A 13,375-nucleotide genomic window follows, 5' to 3' on the forward strand; every position below is an offset into this window, starting at 1 on the left:
CCCAAAGGGACTGACCCGCAGGACCACTGATTTATAATACTGATGCTTCCAGGATTCCACTCAGAGTGTTATTATTCCTTAGTCTTTCTCATTCAGACATGATCTGGAAGATGCTTCCAGGATTCCACTCAGAGTGTTATTATTCCTTAGTCTTTCTCATTCAGACATGATCTGGAAGATGACACAAGTATCCTTGCTTGCTTTAACACATACTCACACACACGTCGTGGATTTAAACATGTTTTTGTTTTGGTCTCAGGTGCAGGATGTGGACTGATTCAGATGGTCCACAGCAGCAGACTATTTGCCTCATGTGGGCTCTGAGAGGAGCTCTTTGCCAGCTGCAGATAGTTTGAATCTGAGGACTCTGAAGTCAGAATAAATGCCAAAGCCTAGAGAGTGGAGATTGGAGAAAGACCAAGGCTGCTCCTGCTTCCCCCTTGCTGTTCCTGGTTGCTGCTGTGAGACAAGAAGTTGGAGATCTCCTGAAAAGAGAAATGGACTGGCTCCAAGGAGCCCAATGACCCTGAACAGCAGGGAAACAGCTAAGAAAGAACCCCTCCCCACTAATCCTTTCTCTCTTGTACCTGGTATTGGGGTGAAGTAGGGAAAAAAAGATAAAAGAAAAGTAAATATAAGAGTTCTTTAAAAGTATGCCCCCCATGCACACACTTGCCCTTTTCTCCTTCCTCAATATAGTTTCATCACCACTTTCAGTTAAATCAGGTTTTCTACTTTGATTATCTATCCTGCCTTTTTAAGTACTGTTTGAGGCTAGTTATGTAGTTACCACATTACAATGATTGTTTCTTGTGTCTTGTCTTTTCCTTTCTCAAGGTTTTAACAACTTTTTTCTTAACAATAACAAAATTTTCCAACAGACCTTACATGATCCACCAATGACAGTCTTTGTCCTTGAACTCAGTATAGAGCCCTTTGTCTTCCTGCCCCAATCTGGACTCCCAACTACAGATCTTCCTGGTACCCTCTTCACCATCAACCTAAAAATTTCATTTGAACCCCCTGGCATTCAAATCACATCTTCCTCTTTTTCAGTTACTTCCTCATTTGGGTGGCACACATTCACCAGGTACTTTCTGAGAGAGGGAAGATTGGGATGTAATTCATTTTGATTTACATATCCGAAAATGTCAGCAGTGGTATGCTTACGTCTCATTGATAGTTTGAAAACTTTCCTTCATCATTCCTTAGCCTTGCTCAGTGACCTTGTTCAACAGTCTAAAGGCTTTACGACTCTTTAACTTCTGAATATATGGTGCTGCTTCCCCTTTCAAGCAGCATTCAGAAACGTCATGACAATGTACCGTATGCAGATTTTTATTTAGTTGCTCTAATGTGTACTTTCTAAGCACATCAGATCTAGACAGCCATGTTCCCTATAGCTCTAACACATTTTCCTTAATTATTTGTTTGAAAACTTGTGTTTTCTCTTTGGGGAATTCCGTCATTTGACATTTGGATTTCCAAACCAAATGTCAAATCCTTTAAATTTTTACATTGTTTGATTTTTCCATTGAGTTGTCATTTTGTTCTCATTTCCGGATGATATATTTTTCTAGTTTTCTACTGATTTGTTGCTTTAGGGCTACTACTGAAAGTTTTCAGAGCCCTTCTTTGCTCTTAGTTAATTGCTTTATACTTATGGTAGCCTACCTTGCTTTACAATGTAAATTATCCTTAACCATGTCAGTGAATTAATTATAGATTCCCCATAGGTTCCTTACAGAATAACAACATTACCAATAATAAAAGTCGCAGCCAAGAATCATAAGCAACATGGTGGTCGGCATTTCACATTGCGTGGCAATTCTGTGGGATAGTGTTGGTCACTGAGCTCGAGTTCAGAGCCTATAATTCTGCTAGATTACTGTGGCCAAGTTACTTCACAGCGAGTAAAGGACAGCCAGCCATGTGAACGCGGGAAGCAGAATTACAAGGGAGCCGTTTCTCAGTGCTGCCCTCCCATGACTGGGCTTTGCAGAAGATAGAATCACAAATAAAGGAATTAACCTACTTTAGGGCTATAGCTAGGTACCCTGAAATGACCTAGGATCTCACTAGGACTCCTTAAGTCCAGTTCTGCATTATAGCAACCTAACATCTAGCAACCAAACAATACATTTATAGCTAATAAACTATTGTAGTATTGTGTGTCTGAGAGACAATCAGTAAGGCTGATGCCCTCAGCTGCAGCATATATACCAACCTGCCTGGTGTCACAAACCATTTCCATGAGAAAAACAATTTAAATCATGTATTTTGCCAATTGTGGTATTTTATCCATGTCTGTGTATTGGTTTTTACGTAAAATAAAACAAAGTTGCCGGGTGCAGTGACGCACGCCTGTAATTCCAGCACTTGGGGAGGCAGAGGCAGAGGCAGGCAGATCTCTGTGAGTTCGAGGCTAGCCTGGTCTACAAAGTGAGTCCAGGGCAGCCAGGGTTACACAGAGAAACCTTGTCTTGAAAAACAAAAACAAACAAAAAGTTACCTTAAAACTCTACAAAACAAACATTAGTTTCTTGGGGACACAATGGACAGTACTCTAAAGATAGCAGAAAAGGAGGACGGTGTTCGAATTAAATCACACTCTACACCAGGGATCAGATAGGAAACCCAAGAAACAGTGAAGACAAGCAGGAAACAAGATTCTGTCTTTAACCTCTAAACACACAGCTTTCCCAGTTTCACGGCATGACAATTTGGTAACTTCTGTGCCAGCCATTTTCCTGGGGCGTGCTTTTTAGTGCTAATGAGCTGAGCTTCTAAGTAATTACAGCACAAATCCCATCTAGTGAACCACTACCTCTCACTCTGGAAAATGATGAGCTAAACTCGGCTGGAGTGAACTTCCTGGTACACAACCCAAATCGGGAAAACAAGTTGTGGAACCCAAACCCCTTTAGATCTGTTACACGTTTACCAGACAGGTGGATCGGCCAGCCTTCTGCTACATGCAAAGCACCCAAGGCCTTGTTAAGCCGCGACATTTATAGCATTTGTCATCACCCCAGGACACAGAAGCTACAGTATTCACTGAGACCAAAATAGACTGGCTGTGCCATCGCAGCCATCCAAGGCATGCAGAAGAGAGACTTCAAAGTCAGCCTGGCAAGGACTTGCAGCTCACTAAGGTCTAAGTGGACAGTAAGGGCAGCCCTTGAGTGGTTCTTTGTAAACAAGGTTTCCAGCCTACTGTGAATACCCACCTCAGATCTACGGTGTGACACTTATGCTACTGCCATGCAGGTTTTGTAAATGGAGACGCTACAGTTGAATAGTTCATAGCATAACATCTGCCAGGTCTTTCTGTCAGGTCCCTCACTACCTACTTGATCACGCTAATGAAACTGTTACTAAGTACTGCGTTCCATCCCTGCCGCCGACACTGCAAATACCCAATCCCTCCCTGAGATGTCAGAGCGCCAGGCGTCTGGAGCAGCAGCTCTCAAACTTGAGGTCATGTCAGTGCGACTTGGAGGGCTGTCAAAGCCCACACTACTGGAGGAACTGTTTTAAAGGGTGGCACACAGCGTTAGGAAGGCTGAGAACAGCTGTCCTGGAGGAGAGTGAAGCTGCTCGCAGGTGTCCAGACTCTAAGGATGAATGACCGTACCCCAGCATGAAGAGTCACAATGGCGAGCTTAGGAGAAAATTCACACTGTGCATCAGAACCACCTTAGAGCTTCCTCGACACCAGAGCCCTCAGCCCCTCTCCCTGTGTATTTTGATATGATGAGCTCAGGGTTCTGGTTCTGAAAAGCCCCGTTAAAGATGCTAGTATATGATCATGACCAAGGAGACTGGCAGAGAAGTTCAATCCACTTCAGAGCCTATCTCTGTAAGTTCTATTTAAAAATGAGAGTAAACAATTGCCCACGCTCGCCTAGATAACCCTACCCTCATGCACATATGGGCAAAGTTAGCTCGACAGAGTGGTATATAAATATAAAACCACTGAAATAAAAAAAATAAGTCCAACTAACTTCTAAACCCCAGCCTGTCTACAGCAATTCTTTCACACTGAGTTCTTACAATATTTTTTTTCAAGAGACCCTAATTGTGCGCATTTAAATATATTTGAACATGACGAGGTAATTTATGAGCAAATCGAGTGTGAGTTTAGAGCGAGTTGTTCTGTTTCTGCTAAGCCATTAAGCACACCCACTCTGGAGAGCTCTGGACAGTAGTTGCTATGTGCTCCCTCACGGGGCAAGAGCGCCAGCTCTGTGTTGTTTAAGCCACACTTCCACAGTGGCACATGACCTGAGAGGACCATAATGTTGACTCTGAGTGTGTTGCCATCCACCTTTCTTTGGTATAACTCAGTAAAACAGTTACAATGGAGGCCTTGTAATTGTGAACCCCTCGTGCTAGTGAATTCTCCACCCCCCTCACCAAAAAAAAAAAAAAAGCTACTTGGAATGGCCTAGGATAGATGGAGAGAGAAAGGGAGAGACTGATAGACATACATGTATACACACATACACACATACATACATATAGAGTCATATAACAGTTCAGAGCTATTTGCTAAATGACACATACAAATTTGTCTTACAATAACAATGGCTGGGGTACAAGTGAATGACCTGCAAGTAAAATAAAAAAATTTAATTTAATTAAAAAAAAACATTACTACATGGACTACACTGCCATGTTCCGGTGTCATCTTGGCCCCACTGGACCACAGCTGCAGCAGATTTTTTTGCTGAAGCTTGAGTAAAATTTCACTATCCATGTCTTTCAACAAGCGAAAACCCTTAGGCTCTGTCCTTTCACAAACTGGGAGCCTGAGCTATATGAGATCTAATCCTCATGGCACCGTTTCTATTGTTCTAAACACAGAGCAAGAGGCTGAGCTGTAAAGGAACTAATGACCTAAACAATTAAACATTTTCGGCAAATGACCTAACTGTAACCTTATGATTCTTAGTGCTCCTCTCCTGTTCAAAGTGCGTATGTTTTTCTTTCTGCCCAACACGTCCCTCTATTTTTATTGTAGGCCTCCTACAAAAGACTGGTCAATAATAACCACTCCATCGACTCAATGTTATGGTATCTTAAATTTTTTTTCTGTCAGTTGGGTGTAGAGGTGCACGCCTTTAATCCCAGCACTCAGGGAGGCAGAGGCAGGCAGATCACTCTGAGTTTGAAGACAGCCTAGTCTACAAAGTGAGTCCTGGATTTAAAAAAACAAAAACAAAAACACACGCGTTTGCCTAAGATAGGACAGTGCAATCTTACCCTAGAGAAGATATTTTCCAAGGAGGAAGTTAAGGACCTCTTCGCTTTGTTTTTCAGAATGTCAAGCTTGAACCTCCCACCACTTGTTGAATTTTCTGGGATTGTACTATTTGAAATAATCTGAAAAAGAAAAACAGCAATGTTATAGTGTAGGCACACTCGAGGTTAAACGAGGCTTTAAATGTAGGCTTAGGAGTCAGCCGTTAAAAAAACCGCAAGCAATCTTCAGTAGCTCAATTAAGAAGTAATAATTTAGGTTCCACACTGTGAACACAAAGATTATAAGGAAAAGAGTTTAATATTGTAAGTAATAAAAAATAAAAGACAGAAAGAAAATCTTTCCTCTGTGCCTTTCCATTTAATTCACATAATTCCCACTTCATTTACCAAAAATTAAACTCAGAGTGTCTGTTTTTCTGCTGTTTTCATGGACTACCACCATCCCTTTCCAAGATGTGTTTTGTGTCCCAGTTAGAGGGGAAAATAAGTTTCCAAGAGCAGAAAACTTTGTAAACCAAGCTGTGATCTAATGACCCCTCTGTTAAAGTCTGTTTTCAAGGCTAGAGAGGTGGCTCAGTTGTTAGGAGAACTGGTTGCCCTTGCAGAGGACCCAGGTTCAGTTTCCAGTACATTGATCGCAATATTTTGTAACTCCAGTTCTAGGAGAACCAGTGCCTTTTCTGACCTCTGTGGGCACCCCATGCATATACATAGACAGACACACAGGCAGGCAGCAAAACAATCATACACACAAAATAAATAAATTAAACAAACAAACAAACCTCCATTTTTGTTTGTACATGGTCATATGCTTTTCAGATTAATAAAGTTTCATCAATAACACCCGTCAATGAGCTGCCCACTGTTAGGGGCTTTATTTCTTTAATCCCATGGCAGTGCTCTGGTGACATGAGAAAGTGAAGCTAGGGGAAACCCTGAGGGGCCCTCAAGCACTAGGTAAATCTGAAAAATGTTGATGTAAATGCTAAGAAGAGAGGCATCTGTGAGGACATTGTGATGTAGGAGAATTTGTCTCCCAGGCAAGTTTAAAAGCATGCAAAGGTCAGGGAAATTGTAGCATGGAAGAGCAGCCAGGCTGCTGGCTTCCTGTCCACACAAGAGGCCCTGCAGGGCCTGACCATCCCTGGCAACCTTGGAGGGGAGGATGAGAAGGCTCCACTGGAAAGGGAGTTTCTGCATGCCTGACCACCTGAGTCAGACTCAAGGGACACTGGTGGGAAGAGAGAGCTGACTCCTGTAAACTCTCCTCTGACCTCCACACTCGCACACATTCAAAACAAGCAAAAACGAGCCGAAGACAAAAGCAGCAGCCTTGGCTGCAAAGCCAGACACGGTGATATGAGCTTCGAATTCACTGCTGGCAAGGCTGAAGCAAGGAGATTCAGAGTTTGGAGGAAGCCTGGGCTACATCTCGACATCAAAATGTGTTACTGATGCAAAAAGCACAGCGAAATACAAAACCAGGATTTATATGCATCCTTAAGAGCTGTGCATGTAAGGATTCTCTTTGATGCTGCAGTGTTAGGTTTTTTTGTTTTTTGTTTTTTTTTGGGGGGGGGGAGGGGTGGGTTTTATTGTCATTGTTGTTAATCTCTATGCAGCTGAGAGTAAATTCAAAACTATGGGCTCAGGCATGCCAACCTTCAGTCTACAGAGAAAGCAGGCATGCACAAGCAAGACTATTGTCCTTGGCACCATTCAGATAAAACAGGCATAGAAATATGTAAAAAAAATAAATAAATAAACTAACGTAATTTTTAAAATAAGTACATTGTACATCATGAACATACATGACTACTTTTTGCTGTTTCTAATTTTTTGTTTTGTTTTGTTTTGTTTTGTTTTTTCAAGACAGGGTTTCTCTGTGTAACAAGAGCCCTGGCTGTCCTGAACTCAATTTGTAGACCAGGCTGGCCTCAAAGTCACAGAGATCTACCTGCTTCTGCCTCCCAAGTGCTGGAATCAAAGCCATGTGCCACTATGCCCAGCAAAAAATTGGTTTTCTTTTGTGTGTGTGTGTTTTTTTTTTTTTCAAGACAGGATTTCTTTATGTAGCCTTGGCTGTCCTGGACTCACTTTGTACACCAGGCAGGCCTCAAACACACAGAGATCTGCCGGCTTCTACCTCCCTGAGTTCTCAGATTACAGGTGCGCACCACTGTGCCCAGCTATGACTGTCTTCTTCCTACCCAAAATACCAAGTTATTTTATGTTCTGAAACTATAATGATTCTATCTCAATACGCCAGTGTCTGCTGAAATTTCCCATAAACTTCATAAACGCAGAATTTTTCTAAAGTACTGTAAGCACTATTCTCCCTGACAAGGATGAGCGCACAAAGGAAGGAAAGGTCTTCCATGTCCTGTGTGACAGTCTAACTGCATGTGTAAGTTAACGCACAGACAGACGTAAAGCAGGAGGAAGTCTGGTCTCACCGCCGGCCCTTCGCCGATGTGCACATGAGTCTTCTGCTTGGCTTCACAGAGCTGCCTGAGGTGCAGAATCACAAGTTCATTCTCCTCCTGGTCGCTGATGGGTTTCATTTTCTGTTGAACAGGTGAAGCGAGAACAGAGTAGGGCAAAACAGACTCTCTGTTCTTGCTGTGGCTTCAGCTAGATTTATATGTCTGGAGAATAAACAGAAACCTAGCTTTCCCATTCTGCTAGCCCTGGGGATGGACATCTTCTGGGCAATGGAACGAAAATAAGAAATCAGTGACAGGGCCCAATGTTGCTCCTTATATAGGAGAACTCTACCTGAACTCGTTCAAAGATGTCCGCTTGCTCATTGTCGGTTAGGGAGGAGAGATGCCGCTGGATTACCAGCTTGGCTCTTGGTGGGTAGAGACCTGAAAGAAGAGAGGAGTGTTAGGCAAAGGCCCAAGTCTGTGGGGGATATTACATCTGCCCCTCCCCCAGTTGGCCCCTAACTTCAATCTTCTCAAAAAAGAGGAGCCTGGAAACTGTCACTGAAAAGATGAAACCTGACATCAAACCACACTGTCAAAACCAACAGATCCCACAGTGGGCCTGGACAGAGGACAGCTAGGAAGAATCTCTAAAGCTACTAAGCACAGCCAGCTTTCATGCCCAGGGGTCTTTTCGGAAACTGATACTCCAACCAAGGACCATTCATGGAGATAACCTAGAACCCCTGCACAGATGTAGCCCATGGCAGCTCAGTCTCCAAGTGGGTACCCTAGTAAGGGGAACAGGGACTGTCTCTGACATGAACTCAGTGGCTGGCTCTTTGAGTATCTCCCCCCGAGGGGGGGGGGGGGCGGGAAATAGCCTTACCAGGCCACAGAGGAAGGCAATGCAGCCAGTCCTGATGAGACCTGACAGGGTCAGATGGAAGGGGAAGAGGACCTCCCCTATCAGTGGACTTAGGGAGAGGCATGGGAGGAAAAGAGGGAGGGAGGGTGAGATTGGGAGGGGATGAGGGAGGGGACTACAGCTGGGACACAAAGTGAATAAATTGTAATAAATTAAAAAACAAACAAACAAAAAGAAATATAGGACTACTGAAACAGGTAATCCCCCCTCGAGGGCTCCCATTTTAAATGAATAAAACTTAATTTACGGCAATTATTCTATGAAATATTCTACTTCTCTGTATTGTGATATTTATAAATCTTTGCAATTTCTTTCGTTGTCGTTGTCGAAACAGTCTCATTTTGCAGCCCAGGGCACCCTCAGATCTTGTCAATGAGCACCCCCAGTGCTGTGCAGCACACCTTTCCATGTGTGCTGGCCATAAATTCCAGCAAGCATCCCACACTCTTACACATAATTTATATTACGTCTTTGGAGAAAAAAATTTCCATAAGGACGTTTCTATTAAAAAAACAAAAGCAAAATACAAAAAAAAACAAAAACAGGCTACCTGTCACTTTATTTGGATTCTACAGAAGACATTCAGTGTATGATAAACTTTCAGATAGACTAAAACTTTAAAAATAATTTTGCATTTGAACAAGATGGATCAGAGGGCCAGGTGTGGTAGTGCACGTGTTTAATCCAGCACCTGGGAGGCAGAGGCAGGTGGAGCTCCTTGAGTTCAAGGCCAGTCGTGTCCACAAAGCAAGTCCAGGACAGCCAAGGCTACACAGAGAAACCCTGTCTTGAAAATAAAATAAAAATAAAAATAAAGACAAAGATAAAAAAAATGGATCATAGGGTAAAGGTGCTTGCTGCCAAGTTTAAACCCCAGAGACCACGTGGCAGAAATCGAAAAGCAACTCCTGCAAGTGTCCTCTGACCTCCACACGCGAGCTACGGCACACTTGAGCCCACGCACATATCCATACGTAGCAACTAAATAATTGAATACAATTTAAAAGCTAAGAAGTGATAGTCTCGGGTTGTGGTAAATGTATTCTAGAACACTAAAGCATAATTCTAGTGTTTTCTGTGCACTTCTTATTTTTACTTACAACAAATAAAGCAAAGTGGTTGACTAAAAAGACTTTCTTATGACCTAATTTGGTGTAACAGAGGTTAAACACAGAGCACTCTCGTGGTTTATAAGCGTACCGTTAGGTTTTGTAACTGGATTTCTAAGAAAAAAAACCAAAGTGACAGCTAACTGAAGCAAAGCGAGCTGTTCACATTTTAGCTGTGTGCGTGTGCTGGCGTGGGGGAGGGGGAGCCCCTGTGCATGTGTCCCCCGGAAGCCAGAGGTTGATGCTGGACATCCTCTCTCTCCCTCCCACCTTAGTTTGAAATGCCTTTGCAGCTTCAGCTCGACTGTCTTGTCATTCAGCCCCCACGACATCTGTCTCTGTCCCTCCACCCTAGTAACGGGCCTCGAGCCACATGCCATCATGCCTACCCTTTGTAAGCGTGCCACGAATCCAAACGTAGGGCCCCTTGGACTGTATGCACTCTATCCACTGAGCAACCTCCCTTTTAGCTACTTTTTGAAAACTACCCGGATCTCTGAAGACTCCATGGCAAACAAGCCCTTTCAAATTTTTGCTTCAAAAAAGGTAGAATTTGGTTCACGACTGCCAGGATTCACGCTCAGCTGGCTTACACAGGCCTCACTACAACTGAGCCTGTCGTTAATTCCCTACAAGGCATGAACAGGGACAAGGACAGTGGCTTTACAGCTCCTCAGAAAACTGTACAACCATCCTGCAAAACCAAAAGCTCAAAGACTTTTCAAACTTTATGCATGTCTTAAGTTTCCCCTATGTGTCTTTAATGGATATGCTATCTCTGCTAATCAGTAAATTAGTTTTTCGCTTACCAGTAAATTCTTGGGATGTAGCCAGCATGGTGGTACATGCTTTTAATCCCGGCACTCAGGAGACAGAGGCAGGAGGATCTCTGTGAGTTAGAGGCCAACCTGGTTTACATAGTTAGTTTCAGAACAGCCAGGACTACATAGAAAGCCTGCCTCAAAGGGGAAAAGAAAGAAAAAAGAGCCCATGCCAGGCCCAGAATCTCTCTTTCTCTGCCCTTGGGTCAGGATGAAGCTCTCAGCTACTCCTACTGCCTGCCCTCACATTCCTGCCAGGATGATAATGAACTAAACCTCTGAAACTATAAGCCAGCTCCCAATTAAGTGTTTGTTTGTTTTTTTTCCTTATAAGAGTTTCTATGGTCGCCAGCATGGTGACACCTGCCTTTAACCCCAGCACTCCAGGAGGCAGAGGCAGGCAGATCTCTGTGAGTTGGAGGCCAGCCTTGACTACTAAGCGAATCCAGGATAGCCAGGGCTACACAGAGAAACCCTGTCACCAAAAATAAAAACAAAATAAGAAAGAGTTGCCATGGTCATGGTGTCCTCAGAACAAGGGACACTGGCTAAGACAGCAAGGGTTCCAGTACCAGTCATGACTTCCTGCTTCTTGAGAGGGTTGTAAGCACTATTAGAGAGATGTTGGGTACCATTAAGATGTTGAGTACCTCCTCAGTAGTTTCACCTCTTTCTCATATGCAGAGCTTTGGCAAGTTTGGTTTCCAATCTGCCTAGCATTTACTTCCAAATAAGCAGTTACTGTTAAACAAACACTTGGAATTACTAGGTCCAAGTTTTTAGTGATTGCTTTTTTTTTTTTTTTTTTTAGTGATTGCTTTTAATGTGTTTTGTTTTTATTTGTTGCTTTTTTTATTCTGAATAGAATTTTTCCCTCTTTCAGGAATAAGAATGCTTTTTTTTTTTTTTAATTTTGCTGCTTTTATTATTGGGTTTGTTTACACTGAGGACATTCTTTGATCTAGCTGGAGTATCTTGAAGATAGATAATTGAAAGGGATCTCCCTCCCTCTGTACAGTTAGCTACTCTAACACCATCACCTCCCACACAGATTTATAATGCTCCCTTCACCAGCCACACAAACACACAAACACACACACCTTCCATTTGGTTATATACATTCCATTTGTTAAATGTTTCATGTTTTAAAATAATGACTAGTCCTTAAAAAACATCCTTATAAACTTGAAAACCTGAGTATTACCCTGAAATAGTTTTGAATGATAGAGTTGTGTGGATAGTCAATAAATCTACCGTTTAGCACATGCTTGTTTGGAGCTTAAGGGACAGAAATCTCCACAGTTGAGTCGAGGTCTCAACTTTCAAAATAAAGGAACATGTCACCAAGTGAGAGAGAGAACGAAAGGAAAAACTGAACAGTGCTCACTGAGTTTCGCTGTCTCCACTCAGTCAGCAAATGTTTGCTCAGTTCCCACTGCGCACATGTACAACCAATCATAAGAACTGTGGGAAATGCAAGCCCTTTGCTTGAATATGCCTTCAGAAGAAAAGGGAGAGAGAAAGCCAAGCATGCAGAAGCAACCGATAGCAGAAGCAACCGATAGTTTGACGAGGCTGGAGAAAGGCTCTTGGGGTTCTTGTTCACAGAGAAACAAAGGACTATTCAATGACAGTGGGACTTCAGCATGTCAGAATGCCAAAGCAAACTCCTGTCGTGCCAAGGCCACATTCTATGGTACCTTCGATCCTCTCACAGAGCTTATGCAAAGAGTGCATGGGGCAGGCCTCGCACAGCTTGATCTGTGTCTTGGCACTCTGCAGCGCAGCAGCCGTGCTGAAAGCTTGCTTCAGAGTCAGCATGACCTCATCCACCTGCAAGAAGAAACAAAACTTGTGTCTACAAAACTTGGCTTTCACGGAAACATAAAAAAATCAACAGCAATGTGAGCCTTTATAGATGTCTGACTAAATAATAAATAATAGAATTCTGATGACTAACAGAGCTGGCAGGGCATAAACAGCAAGTCTTGAAGTCAGATCTTTCATCCATATAATTAAAAGCTGGATGAAATAAGACCATTGCAGTCTGTGGCATAGAATATGGATCTGTTACTTGGATGCTATTTTCAAGTCCCACGGGCGGCTACACTATCACAGACAGCTTAATTAGCAGATCGGGTGTTTGCTTAATTAAATGACTTATCAGATAAACATCTCTTCAGAGGTTTCCTTGGGTATATACTGAGACCAACAAATTAGAGTCAGTGTTCAATTGTGTTAATAGGCATCCTATTCTTCCAGGTTGATCTTAGCGTGCATGTAAACAAAGCTTGGTTAGCCTACAGTTCTGATGGGGAATGATCTCAAGCTAAATGCCAGCAGGGAAATCCATGAATACTGCTGGCTTTGTGTCTGCACTGCCTGATTTGTTACCATTTTAATTATAATTTGTGATTCTAAGTTCTGGCCTCTAAATGCCTAAGAGTTGCCTCTCAGCATGGGGCCAGCCGCCAAGAATTGCCAGCCTATTTTCTTAATTGCTCTTGCACTGGCCCAGCATTTGAGTCAACTAGCTAGTATCCCAGTTACTCTTTTGAAGCCAAATAACTCTTCATCTTCCTCAGGCTAAAGCACCTTCTCTGTGACACAATCACTAATGGAAGTGAAGATGTTCCCATGTTTTGCAGTATTCTCATAACATTCTAAAACCATCATGGCAGAGATGTTGGATGCTAACGGCCTCATTCCAACCACGTCTGGTAAGCAAAGCCACCTATCCTGTGTATTATGTTTTCACTCGACGTTTCCCTTTCCTCCATATCCTACTCTAAGAATACGCTGTTTTGAAAGAATATTAAT

General features: G+C 42.8%; 1 protein-coding gene across 1 annotated transcript in view; it reads right to left on the bottom strand.

Annotated features, from left to right (window-relative positions):
- Positions 1-13,375, bottom strand: part of Tbc1d4 (TBC1 domain family member 4) — a 166,037-nt gene that overhangs the window by 35,427 nt on the left and 117,235 nt on the right. The window contains exons 5-8 of the mRNA XM_055609877.1: positions 12,256-12,388; positions 8,047-8,138; positions 7,725-7,835; positions 5,269-5,388 (exon numbers count right to left, since the gene is read on the bottom strand). Coding sequence (XP_055465852.1) covers positions 5,269-5,388; positions 7,725-7,835; positions 8,047-8,138; positions 12,256-12,388 — 456 coding nt within the window. The remainder of the gene's footprint in view (positions 1-5,268; positions 5,389-7,724; positions 7,836-8,046; positions 8,139-12,255; positions 12,389-13,375) is intronic.

The sequence above is a fragment of the Psammomys obesus genome, unplaced genomic scaffold (genome assembly GCF_907164565.1).
Source record: "Psammomys obesus unplaced genomic scaffold, mPsaObe1.curated_primary_1811, whole genome shotgun sequence".
NCBI classification, from domain to species: Eukaryota; Metazoa; Chordata; class Mammalia; order Rodentia; family Muridae; genus Psammomys; species Psammomys obesus.